Source organism: Microcaecilia unicolor, chromosome 5, assembly GCF_901765095.1.
Source record: "Microcaecilia unicolor chromosome 5, aMicUni1.1, whole genome shotgun sequence".
Taxonomy (NCBI): Eukaryota; Metazoa; Chordata; class Amphibia; order Gymnophiona; family Siphonopidae; genus Microcaecilia; species Microcaecilia unicolor.
In genome coordinates this window covers 123,435,887-123,461,676 of record NC_044035.1, presented here as the reverse complement: position 1 = coordinate 123,461,676, position 25,790 = coordinate 123,435,887, and the positions used below count along the sequence as shown (strand labels likewise).

The window sequence follows — 25,790 nt, the reverse complement described above, 5'->3', positions numbered from 1 at the left end:
TCCAAATTAAATTGTACAGGAACTACAAGAAATACGTAAGAGACTATCATCCAGAAGGTTCTGCTCATTAAAATTACCATTTAACTCTGGATCTGAGAACATTTCACTTGTTTCCTCTTAGCAGAAGTGATGAACTTAAATGCAGCACACAGACAAAAAGACTGGGTACAAATTAAAAGATTAGTGCTTACTGCTATATAAAACATTTCCCCAGCTTCATTCCCTTCTCTCAATCAGTACTAACTCAGTCCATGGAGCACCTCATAATCACTTTCCCCCAGGATCAGACCATGTACCTAGTGAAATTCAGGGTGGATGGAGGGGTGGTAGGATATGATACCGGAGCAATATAGAGGAATCATGAAATTTATTTATTTATTTATTGAGAACATTTATATCCCAAATAATCCCAACATAGCAGGCTCTATGTAGCTAACAACAGTTAGAGAAATTACATCATACCAATGCAAGGATGGGACAGAGAATAAGGATCAACTGGGGGGAGGGGGGAACAACAGGGGAAACAGCAAGAGACGGCAGAGGGTTAAGTAACTGCGGAGTAAGTTTAATCCTTTCCTAACTCTATTTGCTTTCTTGGGTGCTGCCGCACATTGGATAATATGTTGAAATCTTCTCATTGTGACATCTAATTCCTTTTTATGGGAGATGAATCCTAATATGGAACTTAGCATCATGTAGCTATAACTTAGGTTACAGCTATTACCGCTTTGCTATTATATAAAACTAGTAAAAAAGGCCCGTTTCTGGAACGAATGAAACGGGCGCTAGCAAGGTTTTCCTGGGAATGTGTATGTTTGAGAGAGAGAGAGAGCCAGAGTGAATGTGCGGGTGTGTGACAGAGTGAGACTGTCTGTGTGACAGTGTGTGTGTGAGAATGAGAGTGTGTGACAGGGCCCCCTCCCCTGTTCCTAATGCCCCTCACCCCGTTCCCTCCCCTCCTTTTCCTCCTCCTTCCCACACTTTGGGTTCCTTAAGGCTTTCAAAAGTCTATGTACCCCCGTGGCCCTAACGCCCAGTATCCGGATACCCCACCGCTTTCCTCCTCACCCCTCCCCCAAGATGTAATACTTTCACGTCCTTCATTTTTTAAAAAAAGTGTCCTATCTACCCTGTGTACAAATGCCCGGCATTCAGATTGTGTTCCTCTCGTAAATTTTCATTTCTTTCATTCATTCAGAACTTGCCCCCCCCCCCCGAACACTTTTGGTTCCTTCAGTCTTTTAAAACTCTCCTATGTACCCTGTGTGCTAATGGCCAGCATTGAGATTGTTTTCCTGTCCCAAATTTGCATGTCTTTCAGTCATTCACAACTCCCCCCCCCCCCCCTTCTCCAGTTTAACACTTTCGTTTCCTTCAGTGTTTTAAAACTCTCCTATGTACCCTGTGTCCTAATGGGCAGCATTCAGATTGTTTTCCTTTCCCAAATGTTCATGTCTTTCAGTCTTTCAGTTCAGAACTCCCCCCTCCCCCCATTTAACACTTTCGGTTCCTTCAGTCTTTTAAAACTCTCCTATCAACCCTGTGTCCTAATGGCCAGCACTCAGATTGTTTTGCTTTGTCAAATTGTCTGTCACTGATGTCACTGAGGTCAGTGTGTGCCTGCCTAGCAGACCACTTCTGGCAGGCACGGTCCCAAGCACATCCTGTTGGAGGTGAGAATTATTATATAGGATGTGTTTTTCCACTTAGGGATCAATGTACTACATGTTCTTCCCATAGACGCAAACCCTCTAAGTCTGCAAAAGTCACCAAAACATTGTGCATACAATTGCGTGTTCCCAATTGAACAAGCTAATTAGCACTAATTGGTGCTAATAATTGGCTTTTTAACAATTATTGGCACTAATTAAAGTTAATTGAACTTTAAGTGCCTAAACATTTTGCACGATTTGAGAAAAGGGGCGCAGAAATGGGTGGAATTGGGCGTTCCTAAAATTTATGCACATTGTTATAGAACGGGGATATGCACCTAATGTAAGCGCGTACATTTGCACCACGTTTCAGTTGTGCAAATGGCCACCCCTAAAGTTAGGCTTGATTCCCAGGTGAAAGAGCTATTCTATAAACCACACACAACTTTAAGTGCAGTTTATAGAATAGCACTTTTTTCAGCAATGATTTTTTTTTTGTGCCATATATAGAATCTAGCCCAAAATGAGGAAAAAAAAACCCCTCCCCGAGTACCTCTGGCCATTAAATAAAGTCACACAGATATTTACCCTGTAAAAAAAAAAAATCTATTCTTTCCTAAAAGCTGCCAGTCAAACTATCTATCTTTGTTGGGATCCAAAATAAAGACCATGTTGATAACAATGTCCCTTAATGCAGTTTTGGGATCACATATGCATTTATATTCAAAAAATATGTTTCATTCTGATCTACCTCTGCAATTCAGTATATTATTTAAATTCCAAGCCCTGAAGACAGACCATGAACCCTTATAGTGTCAGCTAGCAGACATATTCATCTCTGTGGCACTTCAGATGGTTTCCAAATGGAAAAATGCTCATTTTAGGCTCCTCTTACAAAGCTATGTTACGGTTAGAGGTGCGCTGAATGCAAAGAAGCCCATCTATTCCCATTGGCTTCTTCACATTCAACATACCGCTAATCATTGGTGCAGGTTTATAAAAGGAACCCTTTATCAAGTGTACAATAGTGGTGGAATACAACACATTTGTTACCGAAATACACTATGCAGAAACTCTGGAAAGCCATGCGAAAAATATAACAAAGATAATGTTCCATTCAATGTGGAAACTCAGAAGAGTTAGACCTTTCTTCCCAAGAGACATATTTCGTAGTCTGATACAATCTTTGGTGCTAAGTCACTCAGACTACTGCAATGCACTTTATGGTGGCTGTAAAGAACAAATCATCAATAAACTTCAAACAGCCCAAAACACTGCTGCCAGACTCATATTTGGTAAAACAAAATTCAAAAGTACCACACCCTTAAGAGAAAAATTGCATTGGCTTCCACTCAAGGAACGTATTGCGTTCAAGGTCTGCTGCCTGATTCATAAAATTATCTATGAAGATGCCCCGGTCTACATGTCTGATCTTATTGACCTACCACCCACGAATATTAAAAGATCTTCACGTACATTCCTAAATCTCCACTTCCCTAGCTGCAAAGGACTAAAATATAAATTGATACATTCATCCAGTTTTTCTTACATAGGAACGCAGCTTTGGAATGCTTTACCACTTGATGTGAAAAAAATAAGTGACCTAACCAATTTTCAGAAATCATTGAAGACCTATCTCTGCAATAGAACATATCATAATGACCCAGCACCTGCACTTTAGTACATTACTGTTTCTAATTGTTATCTCATTACCGATCTTGTTATTTAACATGTTATTCCACTATGTTACTCTTATTCTTGTGTCATTATTAATTGTATTTCTATTCAGCCATGGCAATAGCCAGGGCACAACATTGTAAGCCACATTGGAGCCTGCAAATAGGTGGGAAAATGCGGGATAGAAATGCAACAAATAAATAAAATAAATAAATAAACATAGCTTTTAACCCAAGGTACCTGATACATCTAGGTTGATAGTTCTATTGTTGCTTTTTCTTTTGTCAAAGTTTTACAGAAAGCACTTGAATTTAAAATTTAAAAAAAAAAAAAAGCAAAATAGGATAGATGAGCCATTTATTTTGTGATATATGCTTATCTTACTGTACTTTAGGCAAAATCTGAATCACACAGGGAAGGTAAAATGTGTTAAGCAAACTCGCTGAATAAATCTTTCACTTTAGCCTCTTCCTCCTACAGGCATAAATTTCCATTTCACATTAGTCTGCAGTTTGACTCATATTAGACAGAGTTCATACTTACCATCCCAGGCATATATTGTGGATTATACTGCTGGCTGAAGTTATCAAGTCCAATTGGAGGCGGGTTACCGGATGGATAGCCAGAGCCACCCCATGGATTACTACCTAAAACCAGAACATGTGAATGAGCCAGAAATCAGAAACCACTAACCTTTTCTTGCAGTCTTGCTGCAAAATTATGACAACATATCTTGTTGACACTATAAACATAGTTTGAAAAAATACTGTAGATGGTTATCAGCATTACCACCCCCACCCCCACCCCCCAAAACAAAAATGTCACAATAGGCCCTCTGTGTATGTGATTATTTTCTGTGAGAAATATTTGGTAAACTCAATCTGAACGTAAATTTTAGTAGACAGAAATGCACAAGCTCAGCTGATTTGACTTCTTAAATTAATCCACACAGATGGATCCAATTTAAATCCTTCTTCTCAAGTTTGCAGACCTGCGCATGCTCAGAAATGTTTTTTTTATCCTTTTTTTTAGCTCTAGAACAGTAATCCGTCCATGGTGCCATTCACAGGAGCCAGCTCTGTTGGTACCAGTGGGTGCTGAGAACCCCCAATATTGAGCAAGCTTCTTCACTGTGTTTAGGGAGGGATTATTTGTATTATATTTGGCATCCCCAATCATTTTGAAATGTTGGTGTCACCCATGTGTGGCTAACTCACACTGCTTGTTCATGGAGAAAATTTACAGCCTCTCTCATATGTTTACATGGGAATCATAAGTACATAAGTAATGCCATACTGGGAAAAGACCAAGGGTCCATCGAGCCAAGCATCTTGTCCACGACAGCGGCCAATCTAGGCCAAGGGCACCTGGCAAGCTTCCCAAACGTACAAACATTCTATACATGTTATTCCTGGGATTTTGGATTTTTCCAAATCCGTTTAGTAGCGGTTTATGGACTTCTCCTTTAGGAAACCGTCCAACCCCTTTTTAAACTCTGCTAAGCTAACCGCCTTCACCACATTTTCCGGCAATGAATTCCAGATTTTAGTTACATGTTGGGTGAAGAAAAATTTTCTCTGATTTGTTTTAAATTTACTACACTGTAGTTTAATCGCATGCCCCCTAGTCCTAGTATTTTTGGAAAGCGTGAACAGACGCTTCACATCCACCTGTTCCACTCCACTCATTATTTTATATACCTCTATCATGTCTCCCCTCAGCCGTCTCTTCTCCAAGCTGAATAGCCCTAGCCTCCTTAGTCTTTCTTCATAGGGAAGTCGTCCCATCCCCGCTATCATTTTAGTCGCCCTTCGCTGCACCTTTTCCAATTCTACTATATCTTTCTTGAGATGCGGCGACCAGAATTGAACACAATACTCAAGGTGCGGTCGCACCATGGAGCGATACAACGGCATTATAACATCCTCACACCTGTTTTCCATACCTTTCCTAATAATACCCAACACTCTATTCGCTTTCCTAGCTGCAGCAGCACACTGAGCAGAAGGTTTCAGTGTGTTATCGACGACGACACCCAGATCCCTTTCTTGGTCCGTAACTCCTAACGTGGAACCTTGCATGACATAGCTATAATTCGGGTTCTTTTTTCCCACATGCATCACCTTGCACTTGCTCACATTAAACGTCATCTGCCATTTAGCCGCCCAGTCTCCCAGTCTCGTAAGGTCCTCTTGTAATTTTTCACAATCCTGTCGCGAGTTAACGACTTTGAATAACTTTGTGTCATCAGCAAAGTTTAATTACCTCGCTAGTTACTCCCATCTCTAAATCATTTATAAATATATTAAAAAGCAGCGGTCCTAGCACAGATCCCTGAGGAACCCCACTAACTACCCTTCTCCATTGTGAATACTGCCCATTTAACCCCACTCTCTGTTTCCTATCCTTCAACCAGTTTTTAATCCACAATAGGACATTTCCTCCTATCCCATGACCCTCCAATTTCCTCTGTAGCCTTTCATGAGGTACCTTGTCAAACGCCTTTTGAAAATCCAGATACACAATATCAACCGGCTCCCCTTTGTCCACATGTTTGTTTACTCCTTCAAAGAATTGAAGTAAATTGGTCAGGCAAGATTTCCCCACACAAAAGCCGTGCTGACTCGGTCTCAGTAATCCATGTCCTCGGATGTGCTCTGTAATTTTGTTTTTAATAATAGCCTCTACCATTTTCCCCGGCACCGACGTCAGACTCACTGGTCTATAATTTCTGGGATCTCCCCTGGAGCCTTTTTTAAAAATGGGCGTTACATTGGCCACCCTCCAATCTTCCGGTACCACGCTCGATTTTAAGGATAAGTTGCATATCACTAGCAGTAGCTCCGCAAGCTCATTTTTCAGTTCTATCAGTACTCTAGGATGAATACCATCCGGTCCAGGAGATTTGCTACTCTTCAGTTTGCCGAATTGCCCCATTACGTCCCCCAGGTTTACCGTGAAGTCAGTAAGTTTCTCCGACTCGTCCGCTTGAAATACCATTTTCGACACCGGTATCCCACCCAAATCTTCCTCGGTGAAGACTGAAGCAAAGAATTCATTCAGTCTCTCCACTACGTCTTTGTCTTCCTTGATCGCCCCTTTTACCCCTCGGTCATCCAGCGGCCCAACCGATTCTTTTGCCGGCTTCCTGCTTTTAGTATACCGAAAAATTTTTTTACTATGTTTTTTTGCCTCTAATGCTATCTTTTTTTCGTAATCCCTCTTGGCCTTCTTTATCTGCGCCTTACATTTGCTTTGACACTCCTTATGCTGCTTCTTGTTATTTTCAGACGGTTCCTTCTTCCATTTTCTGAAGGCGTTTCTTTTAGCCCTAATAGCTTCCTTCACCTCACTTTTCAACCAGGCCGGCTGTCTGTTGCAGTTCCGTCTTTCTTTTCTAATTCGCGGAATATGTATGGCCTGGGCCTCCAGGATGGTATTTTTGAACAGCGTCCACGCCTGTTGTACAGTTTTTATTCTCTCAGTTGCCCCCCTAAGCTGCTAGTCCAGTGATTCCCTAACCTGATCCTGGATGCACCCCGGCCAGTCAGGTTTTCAGGATATCCATAATAAATAACTACGAGAGAGATTTGCATGCAGTGGAGGCAATGCATGCAAATCTCTTTCATGAATATTCATTGTGGATATCCTGAAAACTTGACTGGCTGGGGTGCCTCCAGGACCAGGTTTTGGAACCACTTGGCTAGTAAATATTCATCTGTCGGTGGTCAAAAATTCTTTAAAATGCTGGCCGCCGCCAGCTGACTTAGACCCAAATTTTCAGCGCTAGCCGCTATCTGGGAACAGGCACTGAATATCTGGGACTGGGGTAGCTGCCAGGTGTTACCCAGGTACCATCAATATTCAAAGGAAGTACCCAGACAGATACCAGGTTAACTCAGGACAGCCTCTACCCACGGACTGTCCTGGTACTAACCAGACAGTGCCACTGCAGTCTGCCTAGATGAGGGTAGACACTGACTGTATGGTGCAAGACATCAGCAGAGTCAGGAGAAGGAGGAGAAGAGAGACATCTGAAGGGAAAAGGGAGAAAAGTAAAAAGAAAATTTACATCTGGGTGTATTTATAATTAAATCTGGAGGAAAAGGCTCAGAACACCCAGGTACACAACTTGTTATGGCACTAGTCAATCACAGGCAACCCCCCCCCCCCAAAAAAAAAAAAAAAAAAAATTAAAACCTCCCCCTCCCCCAATTGTTTTCTGTCTATATCTTAAGTGCATCAAATAAACTGTTATCTTGTAATGTATTAATGTCCAAACAGACTTCCATTTACACTTCACTACTGCCATTATATTGTTGGAAGTGGGATACTGACATTTCTAGGAATATATTAGAGGAAGGGTGAAACCGAGACCTAGGCTACACTGGCTTTACCCTGATTTCACTGTGCATGTGATGGACAGTCCATGCACACACAAGACCATGGTTGAAGCCATGCCTTATCTTGCTGGCTTCACCATGACCGAGAAGTGATACCAGCTGCAATGGAGTGGAGACGCTTGGTGTAATTCTATATACCACACGGAAATTTAAGCCTATTCTATACAATTTAGGTGTACTTTAGAGCATATGCCTAGGCGTATTTTTTTTACCATGCGAATTTTTCAGGCGCCATATATAGAATCTAGCCCTTGGTGCTCATAAAGGTACCTGAACTACATGCTTGTGCCATACTGAACAGGGGCGTAGCTAGGTGGAGCCACGGGGGCATAGGCCCCCACAGATTTAAGCCCTGGCCCCCTGCTTTCACCCCCCCCCCCGCCAACCCTCCCCCGCCGAAGTCCTCTTCAGCTCCGGTCTCCGGCGCGTTGCTGATCTGGATTCTGTTTCTGTGAGTCCTGACGTCGTGCAGGACATCAGGACTCACAGAAACAGAATCCAAAGCAGCGAACGTGCCAGACTCGGAGACCAGCGCTGAAGGGGACTTTGGCTAGAGGGGGTTGGGGACCCCCACCAGCAAAGGTACCTAGCAGGGGAGGGTTGGTGGTGGCAGGAGGGGGGGGGGGTCGAAAGGATGGAGAGGGGAAGTGGTGCCCGGGGGGGGGGGGCTAAAATGTGCCCCCTCACCTCGGGCTCTGGACTCCCCTCCCGCTGATGCCTGGCTATGCCCCTGATACTGAATAGCAGCCAGTACAGGATAACATCCCAGTTACAGTAAGTTCCTGAGGATGGCATACTTACAGAATTCCAGCATCAACACTGAGCCAGCCTTCTACCGAGAACACAGACTAAGCAGAAGCGTAGCTAGGTTGAGGGCGCGGGGGGAGTGGACTGCCTGAAGGTACTGGTGCATATTTTAAACGCGACTGATCGCGTGAAAAATAGGCACGTCCGTTTGGGGGGAGCGGCCACCCCTGGTGACCCACCTAGCTATGCCTCTGAGACTGAGATGCTGTAGAATGGGGCACGTATTACATGACCTTGTACAGTCAGCTCCGGCTGATCCAGAAGCCAGCTGTAAAATATCGGCCTGGAGTCTAAGAGGGAGAAGTGTATGGTGCACACACCGAGGGAGCTAAGGACTCTTCCATGTGCATCCCACAACTCAGGAAAAACTGATCAATAGAGCTAAACTATCAGAAACCAAGAGAGATCATGTGCCAGGGTGAACATTTTCTGATATTCCTGCTATGACTTTCATTACATAAAAGGTTTCTTCCATTACACCCACACCTAGGAGGGCTAATTTCTTCTTTAAGGAAAAATTAATTCTTGCCTGACAATTTTCTTTCCATTAGTCCCAACAGATCAATCCAGAGACTTGTAGGTTGTGTCCCTCTACCAGCAGGTGCAGATAGAGAGAACCTCTGAGGTTTGCTACATGTGGACCTATGCAGCCAAGTAAACCTCAGTATGAACGATACCAAAGCAGTGGAATAAAAACAATAGAAAACTCTCCTGACATTGTGAGACCAAATGCCCAACATACTTCCACCACTTCCAAATTTATTTGTTTTTATTATTTAATCAAATGAAGGAACATTCAGAACAACAAAACCCGAAAAAACTAACCAACCAAAACAAAACCGCAGACAGTAAATCTAGGGGGGGCATCTGGATTGATATGTTGGGACTAATGGAAAGAAAATTATCAGGTAAGAATTAATTTTTCCTTCCATAGCGTCCCACAGATCAATCCAGAGACTTGTGGGATGTACCCGAGCAGTCCTCAAGTAGGGCGGGACACCCCCAACCCGGCAGAAATCAACAACGAGCCAAACACCGCATCCTGCCAAGCTGCCACATCCACCCGATAATGACGAGTGAACGTATGGACCGAAGCCCATGCAGCAGCTCTGCAGATATCTTCCAGAGAAACCAAATGGGACTCTGCATAGGAGGAAGCCTGAGCTCACATAGAATGAACACGAATTTGTGCAGGAGCTTGCTCACCCAATGCCACGTAGGCCGAAGTGATGGCCTCCCGCACCCAACGGCCTATGGTGGCCTTGGAAGCCATATGACCCTTCTTACTGCCTCCAAAAAGGGCAAAGAGATGGTCAGAAAGAATAAATTCATTCGTCACCTCCAAATACCCGAGAAGCGCCCGTCTCATGTCAAGGCAGCGAAGAGCCCAGAATTGCTCGAGGTAATCTTCCTGGCAAAAAGTCGGCAAATGCCCCAAATGGAAACCACCTTGGGCAAAAATGAAGGAACTGTCCTAATCGATACCCCCGCCCCGCAGGAAGGGGTCTCTGCAAGAAAGAGCCTGCAACTCTGAAATTCTCCAAGCCGAAGTAATGGCTACTGGGAAAATCACCTTCAAGGTAAGATCCTTAACCGTAATCCCCGATAAGGGTTCGAAAGGAGGACGCTGAAGTGCTTTGAGAACTAGATAGGAGACCAATAGGAGAGAAGCAAGGGAAGCCAGGCAGAGAGAGAGCAGACTCAGGTGCACGGAAGCAAAGCAATCAAGGAGCCTGGAAGCCAGGCAGAGAGAGAGCAGAACCAGGTGCATGGAAGCAAAGCAATCAAGGAGCCTTCAGCCAGAGAAGAACTACACACACATGGCTCAGAGCTGTGCCAGTCAAGAACTACACACACATGGCTCAGAGCTGTGCCAGTCAAGTGTGCATGTCGAAGGGACCCCGCGCAGCCCAAGGACGCCACTTGCGTTGAGGTAGGGGACATGACAGCGAGTCAGTAACCTGCCCACCATAGGCCATGGGGGAAAGGCATAGAGCAGTCCCCTGGGCCAAGGTTGCAGAAGACCATCAATTCCTTCCGAGCCCAGCTCTCTTCCCCCGCTGAAGAAACGGGGAACCTTCGCATTGAATGTGGTGGCCATTAAGTCCATCACAAGCATCCCCCAATGGGCAGCTATCTGATCAAAGGCCAGAGGGGAGAGTGTCCACTCCCTCGGCTCCAACTGGTTTGGGGGGAAGAAAGCCCATTTGCACATTCTGTGACCCCGCTATATGAGCTGCCGTCAAGATAGAGTGATGAGTCTCTGCCCAATGGCAGATCAGGGCTGCATCGTGCGCTAATGGTGCACTCCTGGTGCCCCCCCTGAATCTCCCGTAACTCCAAGCGGTTGATGGACCAAGATGCCTCCGTCGAGGTCCAAATGCCCTGGGCTGTCTGTTGGAGGCAATGAGCCCTCCAACCAGACAGTGACGCATCCATGGTCACGATCTTCCATTCCAGGGTTTGTAGAGGAATGCCCGACAACAAGTTCTTTTGAATGAACCACCAGTGCATGGTTGTGTGCAGACGGGTCGAACATGGCACCCGAACCTCATAATCCTCCGAGAGAGGAGACCAACGGTTCAGAAGGTGCCACTGCAGAGGGCGCATGTGAGCTCTGGCCCAATTTACGACGTCCAAGGTGGAGGCCATGGAACTCAGAACTTGTACATTGTCCCAAGCCAGCGGGTTTGAAATTTGGAACAGAGCTTGCAACTGACCCTGCAACCGTCGTGCTCAAGCTGAAGGAAGAGAAACTATCTCTGTTTGGGTATCGAAGCACTCTCCCAAGTATTCCAGCGTCTGGTAGGGCATAAGGCTGCACTTTGGGAAGTTGATCACCCAACCAAGCGATTGAAGCAACCCGACCACTCTGTCGGTTGCCCGTAGACTCTCCTCGAAAGAAGACGCCCGCACAAGGCAGTCGTCTAGATAAAGATGGACTTGAATCCCTTCCTTTCTGAGATAGGCCACCACTACAACAAGGACCTTAGAAAATGTACGAGGTGCTGTGGCTAGGCTGAAGGGCATCGCTTTGAATTGAAAATGACAACCGAGCACTGCAAAGTGAAGAAAATGTCTGTGGGGAGGCCAAATTGGAATGTGTAAATAGGCCTCTTTAAGATCGAGAGACGTCAAAAACTCCACTGGCTGTACCACTGCGATCACCGAGAAATGAAGACTAGAGAACTTTTATGATACTTTGACCACAATATTTTGTATACTGTAGACTCGAAGAAGAATATTTTGGGATTTTGAGAGGAGATTCGGAGCACAGGCACAGTAAGGACACTTTTTACTAAAAATTACGTTAAGCTCTTAACACCTGATTTATGCCAGGGTAACCTCTAGTGCAGAGCCCTGTTAAGGGAGCTTTGTGGTATATTTGCAGCTAGCATGTAGTAAGCCGGGCATTAAGTGCTTTTTGGTCAGGGGTGTGGCATGGGCATGGCAATTAACACACTGCACTTACCAGGTGCTAACTACCTAACACACAGTTAAGCGAAGACAAGCATGGTAGAGTTTATTCACCACAATGGATAAAAGACAAAGCATTCTTTATATGCCCGACATAGCCAGGTTTCACCCGCATACGGGCTGCGTCACGGACTGAGCACAAACAAGTAGGTACCATTCCAGATGTTCACCTCTGGTGGAAGCAAAGTAGCTCATAATCAAAGAAGAGCAGGCTACTTTTCTTGAATCAGCCTGTTGCAAAAGGCTGCTTGCATATGTGTCAGTCTGTGTTTGTATAAGGGGTCAAAGGTGTCCTCTATCACTTCCTCACAGGGCAGAAGTGGAGACAAACATTGCATAAGCATACATTTTCAGAGTCTGCTAGGGATGGTCACGTTCACAACAGCTGGAAAGCGAGGACAGGGAGAGAGGAAGAAGCAACACACATGCACCAGTAGATCGACAGTATACACATGGTAAACTGGATATTAAGTGCTTTCTGTGTCCGGGGTGTGGCATGGGCAGACAGTGGACATGGAAGGCATTTGGCAGTGAACACACACTGCACTTACCACATGTAAACTTCCTGACACACAGTTAATGCAGGACCACTTACCACCTCCTAAACAGAAGATGCTATGTGTTTCTATGTTAATTGGAAGCAGGCACCGCATGGTAATCTGAATGTTAATGCACAACCTGCAATTTAAAAATAGCGGGAATGCCCCCAATAGCTGCCACGTTAAATTTGCAGCTACTGTGCAGCAAAATTTGCATGTAGCCACAGTAACTGCATGGTTTAGTAAAAGGGCCCCTAAGGAAGCTCAAACAGTCAGCATCAAAAGCTGCACAGTGATAAATCATCTTCAAAGGAAGGCATGGGGAATTTGCCCAAGAATTAAGGGGTTGATATTCAAAGTGATTTAACCGGGTGAAAGGGGGCTGCTGTCTGGTTAAATCATGCTGGGTGGCCCAAGAGCTGATATTTAGCAGCACTTAACCAGAAGGAGCTACATAACTTAAGAACATAAACCTTGGAATACGGAGAAAGACCAAAGGTCCATCAAGCCCAGTATCCCATTTCTAACGGTGGCCAATCCAAGTTAGAAGTACCTGGCAAGATCCCAAAAGAGTAAAACAGACCTTATGCTGCTTATCCTAGAAATAATATCAAAAACAAAAAGAGGCTTACAAGTGTCTAAAAATATTTTGTAAACAATACACAAATGGGGATAGACACTGTGTGTTAAATGCAATGTGAAAATGTTGGCTAATGAAGGCGTCTATTAAGATAAGTGAATTTTTGCATTATATGTCTATTTTTGTTATAATGTTTATTTTGTGAACAGCAGTGCGCTTCTATATATTTTTCTTTACCTGAGGATAAATTTGAGAGTAAATCGATTATAGAGACTTTTTGATTCTCAGGTTTCCAAATATTAACAACATTTGGCACTGCTGGTTGGTTGGAGGTGGTCCATGATTATAACCGTACATCGGCTATTTAGCCGTTAAGGAAGCTCATATATATAGACTTCCATGTTGATATGAGACGCCTTCATTAGCCAACATTTTCACATTGCATTTAACACACAGTGTCTATCCCCATTTGTGTATCCTAGAAATAAGCAGTGGATTTCCCCAAGTTCATCTTAATAATGGGTTATGGACTTCTTTTAGGAAATTATCCAAACTTTTTTTAAACCCTGCTAAGCTAACTGCTTTTTACCACATTCTCTGGCAATGAATTCCAGAGTAATTATTCATTGCGTGAAGAAATATCTTTTCTGATCTGATTTAAATTTAGCTTAATTGTGTGTCCCCAGTTCTTGTATTATTGGAAAGAGATTCGATATAAATTTAGCTTCATTGTGTGTCCCTAGTTCTTGTATTTTTAGAAAGAGTAAGCAAGCGATTCACGTCTACCCGTTCCACTCCACTCAGTACATAAGAAATATAAGTTTTGCCATACTGGGACAGACCAAAACTCCATCAAACCCAGTATCCTGTTTCCAACAGTGGCCAATCCAGGTTACAAGTACCTGGCAAGATCCCAAAACAGTAAAATAGATTTTATGCTGCTTATCCTAGAAATAAGCAGTGCTGTTACCACATCCTTCAGCAACGAGTTCCAGAGCTTAACTATTCTTTGGGTGAAAAATATATTTCCTCCTATTTGTTATACCACTTCTGAAGGCAACCCATTGGTTTCCTTTTGACCCATCGCATAACATACAAAATATTATTACTCGTGTATAAAATCCGTAGTTCAGGTAAACCCTTATTCACTTCAAGATTTCTACTGTCCAACAACATCACTTAGATCGTCCCAACAAAACCGTATAGTCATTCTCTCCTTCTGCAAAATTCTTTATGGCAGTACCAGACGTTCTCTCTTTTCCATCCAAGTCCATGAACTCTGGAATAAATTACCACAGCACCTCACGCTTCAATCATCCATGTGACAATTTAAAACTGATCTAAAAAGCTTCCTTTTTGCAGATGCATATGCCTGACTTCCCCATTACAGAATGTAAGGTCGATAATTACATAAGTATTGCCATACTGGGACAAAGGTCCATCAAGCTCAGCATCCTGTTTCCAACAGTGACCAATCCCGGTCACAAATACCTGGCAAGATCCCCAAAAAGTACAAAACATTTTATACTGCTTATCCCAGAAATAGTGGATTTTCTCCAAGTCCATTTAATAATGGTCTATGAACTTTTCCTTTAGGAAGCCATCCAAATCTTTTTAAAACTCCGCTAAGCTAACCGCCTTTACCAGCCTATCCTCTGTGTATTCTTCTCCCTGCTTTTCTTTTAAAATTGTAGTTCTAACCTCCTTCTCTTCATCAATCCTGTCACTTTTAATATTCTTCCTCACTGTTTTTATATTTTAGATTGTAAGCCACTCAGACATTTCATCAGGGTCAGTGCTAGGTTCTCTGACGCCCCCCTGCAAACTATCAGTCACCCCCCACCCCAGTCCAGCCCAGCATCTCCTTTCTCTCTTCTCCCTCCTCCCTTCTCCCACCTGCCCCCTTTTTCAGCCCCAGCTCCATTCTTTCACCTGTCCCCTGGATCAGCTCCCACCTAAAGCTGTGCCTCTAGTAGAGGAGTAGCCTAATGGTTAGTGCAGCAGGCTTTGATCCTGGCAACCTGGGTTTAATTCCCACTGCAGCTCCTTGTGACCTTGGACAAGTCACTTAACCCTCCATTGCCCCAGATACAAAAAAAAAAAAACCTTAAGATTGTGAGCCCCCTAGGGACAGAGAAAGTGCCTGTATATAATGTATACAGCGCTGCATAGGTCTAGTAGCGCTATAGAAATGATTAGTAGTAGTAGTAGTAAACAGGTCTGGTGTGCCAACTGCCAGCAATACATGCTCCTCCGAGCCACAGATTAGCTACTTCTAGTATGTGATTTTGTGACTCAGAGGAGTACACGGTGTTGGCGCACCGGACTATTTGACTAGAGGCAGAGTGGTGGCAGTGAAAAAGAGCAAGGCAGCTGGGGAGGGCTAAAGCCAGGCACCCCCAAATGTCAGTGCCAGCACCCCGACATAATAGACCATACAAAAAAAAAATTCCGACAAAAGAAACCCAACAGACTAAAACCGAAACAGACCATGATAAAAAAAACCTCTCCAAAAAACCCCACAACAAAACAACCCAAGACAAAATAGACTCTTAATCAAGCTGGATTACATTTTCAAGCAGATTTATGATTCTCACTAGATACCAAGTGTGGATAGTGAAGTCAAGCTGTAGGCAGGTGCCAGGACTTTCAAGTGACAAGCCGTGGAATTTCTCAGTAATTTATGGCTCCTCCACTTCTTTGTACCCTTCAAATTGTACCATTCAAAAATAAATCTATTTCATCAGGCCCTTTTGTCGGGAGTCTATTTTGCCAGGAACTTCTATGTTGGGAACTCTTTTGTCTGGTTTCTTTTGACCAGGTGCCGTCTGTGCCCTCCTGCCCTGCACACCGTGTTCCACCAGCCCTGCATTTCATTGATGGGTTCTTTAAACTTGAAACTTGTTAGCACACGCTACCTGAATAACACAGGGTTACTTAGTGCTTCCTAAATAAGCGCTCCTCTGTTAAATTTTTACCACACACTAATGACAACCTTAACGCATGACCTGAACAAATAAATAAATAAATAAAACCCACAAAGTGCAGCACTCGGGGACCCTTTTACTAAGCCGCACTAAAAAGTGACCAGCACCGTTGTCAGCATGAGGGTTCTTTGCACTCTGTTGTCACTATTAGTGCCGCATTTCCATATTGTCTATATTCCATATTCATGTGCTAATTTCCCAATTAGCATATGGCCATTACTGCAGGAGCCCTTAAAGACACCTATTTTGTTGGCGCTAACGCCTCCCGCACTGACTCTGCGGTAATCGAGCAGTGCACGGGAATGTGCCCATAATATCTCATTACGTGCAGAGAGTAGGCGTGTCCTGCACTAGTTGTGACTCCTGCGCTGAAAATAAAAAATATTTTTCAGCACGGGATTAGTGCACAGCACACTGATAGACACCGTGGGATGTCTCAGTGCGTCCTGCAGCAGTGCTTTTTGCCACGTGGTAAGCATTGGCTAGTGCCTACCATGGCTTAGGAAAAAAGCCCCCCCCCCCCCCCCAAGTCTGGGCTTAGCACCTTCTAAAGCAGCAGTTTTCCATGTGCTAAGCCCTGATTTTACTGCACTTTAATAAAAGGGTCCCAAAGATAGAGACCCTTTGAATATCAGTCTATTTTTAGGGTGTACAGCTGGCAAGTCCAGTTCTGTTCTGAAAGTGGTATGATGGGAGAAACATCTGCTAATGAGTTGAACACACTGCGGTTTCACATGGTTCGCTTAGGTCCCTTTTACCTCTCAAAGTCAAATCAAAATATTTTTTGTTTAACCATCACTACAGGTAGCCATAAACTTTCCAGAAAACAGAACTAGCTATAGGAAAAGTCTAGTTTTCGGCATTCCACTGATGGGGACCAAGAGCAGGAGATAAAGCAGGTCTGTTTATCCTCTCAGGTAAATATTTTCTCTCTCTGCAATACACTTAATTGTTAAATTTGTTTTATTGTTTTGCTTCTATTTTTGTAAATTTAGCTGAGTTTATGGTGCTGCCTGGAGAAAAGAGGGAGGGTCTACATAATAGGAGTTAGGCAGGAAATGGAAAAGGGAAAGAAACAGACATCACACCCTGAACTCAGTTACATGTACAGAAAACGATGGAATATAATGTTATTTTCCAGCAATTATGGCATTGTGCCTTTTCTAACAACACAGGATAATGCAACAAAGCACAATAATATGAGACAACTGAATCTGTTAAAAGTGACTAAGAGAGAAAAGATATCAGGAGCAGGTAGGTTGAATGAGTGCACTGCCTTCTGTACTGGCATGGCATTAACCCTAGTCCCATTACTAGACCTTGCTCAAAAAAAAAAAAACAGTGGGACCTTTGTTGCTAATAATTTTCCATAGATTATTTTTAGTCATTTTGGTTCAAAATCAGCAAAATTGCTACACCTGGATTTTGGCTGAGGTATAGGATCAAGATCACGATAGGTTTCACCATTTTTAATAACAATTTTTTTTATCAACAGCTGTTTAGTAAAGAGGGTTTCCTCTATCCAGATCACATGGTATTTTTACTCTGAGCATCAAAAAAAGTCACTGCTAGTAAACAAGAAGAGACAATCCACTAATCTAATATAATAATTCCCACCTCTGAAGCTCACTCCATGCCAGACTGAAGCCCCCCTGATTAAGCCTGCCCCTGAAGCTCCCCCCCCCCCCCCTGTAGTGTTCGTAGGGATTTTTGGGCCAAAACAAAAAGGGCTAAAATGGGGATCTTGGTTTATATTCGAGTCCCCGCCCGATGACCAGCACTTTTCTCTTCCCCTTCTCATCCAATGACCAGTGCTACTGTCCTCCACTACCTCCCCCCCCCCCCCCGATGACCGGTGCTGCTGTCCTCCACCTGGCCAGCACTGCGCTTACTGTTCTGGTGCTCACTGAAGCCGACACCAATGCTCTGTTCTGGAATAGTGTGGAGTTTTGAGAGCCAGCAGGCCTTGAGCATGCATAGATGGCTCAAGGCCCCACACCAGCAGTGGCGTCAGCTTCAGTGAGCACCAGAATGGTAAGCGCAATGATGGTTGGGAGTGGGGGGGGGGGGGGACAGAAGTTTCTGTCATCAGGGTGAAGAGCGAAGAACAGAAGTGCCAGTTATCAGGAGGGAAGGGGGAGGGCAGAAGCGCCGTCAGTCATCAGGGGAGACGAGAGGACAGAAGCAGCAGATGAAGGAGGTACGAAATGCAAACAAAATCCGGTAACCGTGGGGAGCTGGGGGGGGGGGGGGGGCGCAACAGAGGAAGAAATGCTGGTAACTGTTGGAAGTACAGGGAATGTGCAGTAAGAAATGCCCGTCATTGGGGTTGGGAGGCAGTTACCTTATACTTCAATATAATCCCCCCACCCTCTGGTTTATATTTGAGTGTAATCTCCTGTAAGGCTGGGGATTACTTGGAGAATAAGTTTCTGTGGAGAGTCACTGAGGGGTCCCTGGGTGGGGGAAGCCCAGCCTAGGGGGAGTAGTTTGGAAATAAAATTCAGAAAGATATGTCCTGGTACCAAAGAGTGACGGGGGGGGGGGGGGGGGAGGAGTTTGGAAGGAGATAAAGCTAAAGTTATGCCCTTTAGAGGGGCCTTTGGTTGCCTGATGGTCCCCTGCCACTGACCTGGAGGCGTAAGGGGAATCCCACATAGGAGAAATAAAACCACTGGCTGTAAAACGGAGTTGTGTCTCAGCAAAGCAACAACTGTGAAAGAGGAGAGCTAAGGGTGGGCAGAGGAGAGACCCAGCCCGGGAGCGTGGGATTGGAGCCAGAGAGTGCCCATCCGAAGGCCAGGGTGAGCCAATGCAAAGGTCACCTTGGAGAGAGGTTAGGCCACGGGGAGTCTGGATTTGGGAAGCGAGTGGGGCACAGCCTTTAGGATATTATTCTCTGGGATAGGCATGGACCAGAGTCTGTAAAATGTGTAAATAGTCCTGCTGAAAAGCCTTTGTACATAAATACAAGGAAGGAGAATACAGGAGTTCCTGTGGGGAATACCAGAAAGATTGTGGTTTTAAAAGACACCTTCAATGTTGGCGAGTTGATAATGGTTGATGTTCCTGATTTCTCAGAGAAGAATAAACAGTTTTGAGTTTGCCTGAACTGTTGACTCCAGAGTGTTCTCTGGACTTGAAAGAATACAAAAAGTCTCCCAAGCCTGCCTAATCTAACAGCCTGCCTTGTTTTCCACAGTTTGTATTTGGACTTGTGTTTTTGGGTTCCTGGGGGAGAAGAGGGTAATCCCATCCACTAACGCTTCTTTCCCCAGGTGGAGGCACCAAGTGCCAAGAGAGTAAGTGACTGACAGAGCCTGCCTTCGGGATGCTCCAACCGGGTCGGACCCCGAATCCAGGAGAGCCCAGGTAAAAGGACGTTACACGGAACAGTTTTTCCCCTTTTTCTGAGGAGGGGGGGTGGACTGCTTTCTTGGTTTATACTTAAGTATATATGGTACATTCCAGGAAAAGGTCAAATCACCCAACCAGACTGGCCAATGTCTACCATGGTCAACCTGTTCAAGAGAAACATGAGGAATTGCTTGACTTGCAAAACTTCTTTCACCAAATCCACCAAGCATGCTGAAACTACTTACCTGGGGCCTGGGAAGGATATCCACCCGCTGGAGGGTAGCCGGGGTAACTCATTGTTCAGATCTATAATGTAAAAGGGGAAACCATGAAACCTATAATTCATTACATAAACTGGACTTTCAAAATAGAGATTAGGAAGGAATATATTTTCTCACATCACAATCATATTATTACAGTATGGTGCTCTTATTTATGCCCTAATCTGTTTCTATATTTCCAGATACAAAGCTTGTAGTCCTTTTCCTACTAACTGTCATTTAAGTTCAAGACCAATTTATTTGACATACCACAAATATAATGAAAATCTAAGCAGTTAACACAGATAAATAAAAAAATATTATGGGGACAATGGGAAACAAGACAAAAACATACTAAGATAAATCACAAACAGCCAATTCACAGAAAAAAAAAAAAAGAAAAAGGGGGTGGGCTGATACAATTTACAAACAGGAAACTCAGAAGGGGAGGGAATCATGTGTGCTCACACAGCAGGTCCCATGTTATGCACTGATCAAAACAGCTCTGCTGATGAGCCTCCTGGAAGGTGACACCCAAAAGGCTTTCTTTTCCTCCTCCCCCTTCCAATTAGTCCCAGCACTGCCACTCCCACTTCATTGCTGCTGAACTAATGATATTCATGTTGCTAATCACCCCTCCCCTCCTGTTCCCTGCACACTCAAGGCTGGAGCAAGAAGCAGAAGATTGTTCTCTACTACCTGAGGTTTGGCACAAGTCAATAGCAAGTTGCTATTGACTTGTGCCAAACCTCAGGTAGTAGAGAACAACCTTCTGCCTCCTGCTCCAGCCTTGAGTGTGCAGGGAACAGGAGGGGAGGGGTGAGTGTAGAACAGACACTGCAGAACAAAGAATGGTCAGTCTGTTGACTGTTCCCCTGTCTAGCCTCTCCATTCCTGTCTGCAGAAATCGGGAAGGGAGGGGAGGGGGATGTTGGAGTCAGGGCAGGATTCACCTTTTGGTGGGTTACCAGGCAAAAAAGTGCATTAGGTCACCCATCATAATATAAAACATTTGATAATTCTCACAAGCAGAGCCCCCATGAGGTTCTGACTGCCAAATAGAAAGCAGCAGGTAAAGATCATTTCTCACCTACTCCAACTGACTGGAAAAAAAACGCACAGGGGGGTGGGCAAAATAAGTCGACCTTTGTAGGCAGTGATGGTTTTGCCCCACCTCCACTCTTCCTTCTGCCAGCCACTGACTTAAAAGGTAAAAATATGCCCTCTGAGCCACTGAGCTAGCACATCTGATAGGGCTTCTCTTGGCCTTAAGCACATGCCTAGTTTGCCTTAATCCTGCCCTGGCTGATGTGGACAGGAAAAAAAAAAAAGGAGAAGGAGGAGAAGAAGGGCTCAATATTCAAAACAATTTAACCAGTCAGGAGAGCCTCCAAGTCTGGTTAAAATCACTTATACCTGCCAAACCACTGATATCCAGCAGCACTTAACCAACTATCAGCACTAACTACTCCTCTACTGTCCAGCTAGTACGGGGGGGGGGGGGGGTTCCATAAATACTTGATAATGCTAGCATTGACTCTGTCATATTTTGTGTTTGAAAATCTTTTGTTAACACCGCAAAAAAAGATGTCCTAAATTTTGCCACTGGTAACCAGTCTGACTATTGGCCAGGGCCTGATTAACTTCTGGGTAACGGCATGAAGGGGTCTCAGATGCCCCTTCCCAAGCCCCTCCCCTCCCCGAAGGTGAAGCTCTTGATCAGATCCTTGATCTGTCACAGCTCCAGCCCCCCTGCCTGGTCACAGCCCCAACCTCAAAATGGCCACCACAACCTCCAGCAGTAGCCTTGCGGTACTCCTGCCCGTAGGAATCCTCGACCACCTGGGATATCCAAGCTAGGGCAGGGAGATGGGAGAGGGTTTACAAGGGAGGGGCATGTCAGGGCTCTATTGCCTTCGGGGGGGGGGGCTGGGCACTGTTCTCTCTACGCTGAAAATCCTCCTCCTACAGTCCTGCCAGTGGATGGTGCAGTTTCACCATCACATTTTCAATAGTAAGGAGCTCTGCAGGACTCCAGGGAACATGCCTGTTTCTGGCAATTGAAAATACAATATTAAAGCACCACCCCATACTGGCAGCAGTGTAGTTAGAGGACTACTGACCAGCTTAGAGGGAACAGTGGAGGGAGGGAGGATTAAGAGAGTATGAGGGCACCTACTTCCTTTAGGCGGATTCCAACCAATATTCAGCCAGGGCCCACATAAGTGTCTTATGTGAGTCCTGGCTCAATATCAACCTGGACTTGGGTTCCCAAACGTCCGGTTTTACACAGACATGTCCTCTTTTTTAGGACACGGCCAGTGATTTTATTTTGTATTGTGTTGTCCTGGTTTTGCGGCCCTCTTCACGGCTGTCTTATTTTAATGCTTTTCAGTTCCTCTTTTATGGTACCATCCCCCTAGAGCTTACATGTGTTTAGTGTTAAATTTTTCTTTCAATTTTCTTTTAACTAGATTTATTTTATTTCTACTATTTTTGCAGTTTGTTTCAGGGGCTCGTCCCTGGGATGGGCTATACCTTTTATTCTACTTTTAAAATTTTTTTTTTTTGTGTTTTTTTCTCCCCTTATATACCAGTGTCACGCTATAACTATTGGGCTAGATACCGATGTCTGATGTCTGGGACTCACACCCATTTGAGGGCCACAAAACCTTCAATGGATGACGGTATCATAAATATCAGATTTAAAGCAGAATTCCATTCAATTTTCAGAGTGGCCTGCGGATTCGGCATTATTGCCCACATCACGGTTACTTGTATACATGATCGCCGTGACAATAAAGGGACGCCTACGTCATTGGTTGAGATTGTATACAGGTTGACTCGGGCATTCAATATTTTTGGAGGGTTAGTCTTATACGGGAAGTTTTCCTAACTTTTTAACGTTCTAGAATGGTTAGTCGTATACGAGATGTTCCCTAACCACAAATTTTTGAGTGGATTGTTGTACACGGGAAGTTCTCAAGCTACAGGTCCTTTGGGGTGATTAGTCGTACACGAGAAGTTCAATCGTATACGAGAAGTTCAATAGTCAGCGGAAACCCATGGGACCGCTACTCTTCGATTCATGACACCGTATTCGCTGGTTTTTTGAGTCCTTTTCGGGAGTGTTTGCAATGTCCCTTTTTGGGGGCTCTATCATGGGCTGGAGCTCATGGCCATGTATACGGGATAGTTCTTGGCAGGCCGGGAAACCCGGTTTCTTTAGGCTTTTAGAAGCGCACTCTGGGGAGTAGTTTTCATTAATTAGGGGTAGAGTAGTATAAAAATATGAAAGCTGACACTATAGCACTATTTTCTTAAACACTGCTCTTCTCCTGTTACTTCCATTTCTCCGTTCATATAACCAGCGGCAAAAGCATGGAGCTTACCGCCAATTAGTAATTTTTGTTCTAGGTTCCGCCACCGGGACGCTCTTGAAGACGCGTGAGTATAACAGTGTTTTGTATATGCATGATGCATGTTTTTGTTTAGATAATTTTCCCTTGCACGTTATTGTTTGTATACTTTAGCTGCCCCTGTTATACATCTTAGAAATTTGACTTGAACCATCTCACTTATACATATTGCGTTATATTGAATACGCTCTTCTATGAGTTCCTATGTGGATTGTCTTTCCCCTATTTCAGAGCCCACTATGTCCCCCTCCTCATCCCCTAGTCCCCTGGAAAGAGTCCTTAATTTCTTTCCCGCTGATAGAAAAGAACTTACCCGCTTATGTCAAACCTGGCATACCGGTTGGTCTGCTAAGGATCAAGGACTGGAATGGCCATCAAAGGGCTCATTTGATCAGGGCAAGCTCCAAGCCTTGGTCTGCTACAATGAGTCCAACAAAACAGGAAAATCTAGGGATAAACATTTAGCTGCCATTAACAAATTCATACTTATTGCACGAAACCAGCACGATAGAGCTCTGGGTAAGTCCGATTGCGACCAAGCTCCCTACCAGGAGGCAGTAATACCTACTGCCCCACCACCTTATGATGCTGCTACCGCTGCAGGTACTACCAAGTTGTTACCATGTGCAGTGGGATATACCCCAATACCCCCAGGTTATTGTGATACACCTGTCACAAATTCTCAGCTACAGAATTCTGAGGGATCTCAGACAGTGACACCCCCGCAGCCTGCGGTATCTCCCGCTCCTATGATATTTGACCCACCCACCACCGTGCACATCGCCGGTGTTGTTGACATATCTCCCGCTTCATCTCAAAAGAATCCTATCCCTATGTCCCAGGGGACGGCACCAACTCAGCCGCCCGTAGCCCCTGCAACAATACCAGTGGCTCAGACTGTTGCTCAGTCGCCCACTGTCACGACTGCGCCAACGATGCAAGCAGGTACCCAGACGCTCACCCCACAACCACCTCATGTCTATCGTACTACTATTGGAGGTTATGAGATTGACATACCCCCCCCCCATTATTGAACATTACCCTTGTGTCCAGGATCCCTCGGTTCCGGTCACCATTCACCACCCGGCTACTAGTCAGATTGATGCGGCTGCCCAGACCTCCACCTGTCCTGTGCCAGGATCAGGATTGACCTCACACATGACTACTCAAACGGCTACCTACCCATACATGGGACATTCAACTCAGACATCACCTCCACCGCCACATTTGGACTCCTCTGTCCAAACTGGTTCCTTACCTCCCGCATCCCTGCATTACCCTATCCTGTCTCAGTTACGACAGATGGGCTTCATTCCATGTAGTCCTGCTGCACAGACACGGGCTATTTGTCAGGAACTCTATGATCGGGGTTTCATTAAAGCGCCCCCTGTTCCAGTGAACCCTTCTATGCCGACTCTAGAACCTGAGTGTTCTACTCCCCCTAGATGGGATCAATTGGGTGCGCGACCAAAGGTTAGACCCTCCCCATTGGAAGAAGCGTGGGAAGTTTTAAAACAACAACTCCCAACTAAATCAGACCTACAGGATATTCGAAATGAACCTCCCCCGGTGCTAAGTTTCTCCTCCTCAGTGGAAGGAGATTCATCTCACCTTGAACTACCCAAGACCCGTCCCCCTGACACTCACATTCCTTCCGGGGCATGTTGTATGCCACAACATGGCATCACATTGGCCAGTATGGGAGATGACCTCGCATTCGTTTCAGAAGGACTTCGTTCCTTACGTAAGTCCATTTCAACAATCCCGGATACTATTGCACCTGATGCATTAAAATCCGAAGGACCCCAACAACATGATGTAATTTCTCATCATACCAGACAGCGTCACCCTCAAAGTTATCTTACTAATGAGGGATCTAGCCGCTGCCTTGCAGTCATTGACAGTCCCCGTCACCCTACAGGTCTGAACATTGATACAGAACCTATCTTATCTGGTCCGCCTAGCACACCCGCCCAATATGTGGCATTACATGAAAATTCATGGTATTATGTTCAACCATGGATTGATAATCTTGCAGGATGGTCTGAGGCGCTACGGCCCCAGTCCGCTCTCTTCCCACGGGAAGGATCCTTGCGGTCTGACAAACTCTCACTTGTGAGAGATCTTATTTATGACCACCCTGACCCCCATTGGGATCAGAAAACAACCCTCTACCTAATCCAAGGTCTCCAGGTTTGGAAAAAGTACGAGAATCAATTTCCCCCAACCGCATCAATCGATCTCCTTACACCTTCATTGATTAAACCCTTTGAAAAAGTAAAACTTTTTCCCTTGTTAAATAAAATGTCAGGTGGTGTTCCTCATACGGAGTACACTCCACTTTCAGCTGTTGAACTAAATAGCCTCATACTACAACTCCCGGATATTGCATCGGGAGGTAACCGATGGTTAAAGAAATTACAGGACATAACGCTGGGTACTACCCTGTCAGTAGGTGATATGAAAGCATTGTTGGGCAGAACTCCACACGCTAGCGTCACCGATATATTTACTCAATCAGGCTATGCCAAATTTGTAACCGATACCCAGTATGATGGCAATCCTTTAACAGAGATTCAGACCAAAGTATTTCAGGAAATCCGGACCATGTATCCGGCCCTTAAAGATTTCT

General features: G+C 44.8%; 1 protein-coding gene across 2 annotated transcripts in view; it reads right to left on the bottom strand.

The window, feature by feature from the left end:
- ANXA11 (annexin A11) overlaps nucleotides 1-25,790 on the bottom strand; it is a 133,963-nt gene that overhangs the window by 45,739 nt on the left and 62,434 nt on the right. For both annotated transcript variants that reach the window (XM_030203245.1, XM_030203246.1), the window contains exons 2-3: nucleotides 19,725-19,785; nucleotides 3,873-3,976 (exon numbers count right to left, since the gene is read on the bottom strand). In XM_030203245.1, the coding sequence (XP_030059105.1) occupies nucleotides 3,873-3,976; nucleotides 19,725-19,776 (156 nt within the window). In that variant the 5' untranslated portion in view covers nucleotides 19,777-19,785. The remainder of the gene's footprint in view (nucleotides 1-3,872; nucleotides 3,977-19,724; nucleotides 19,786-25,790) is intronic.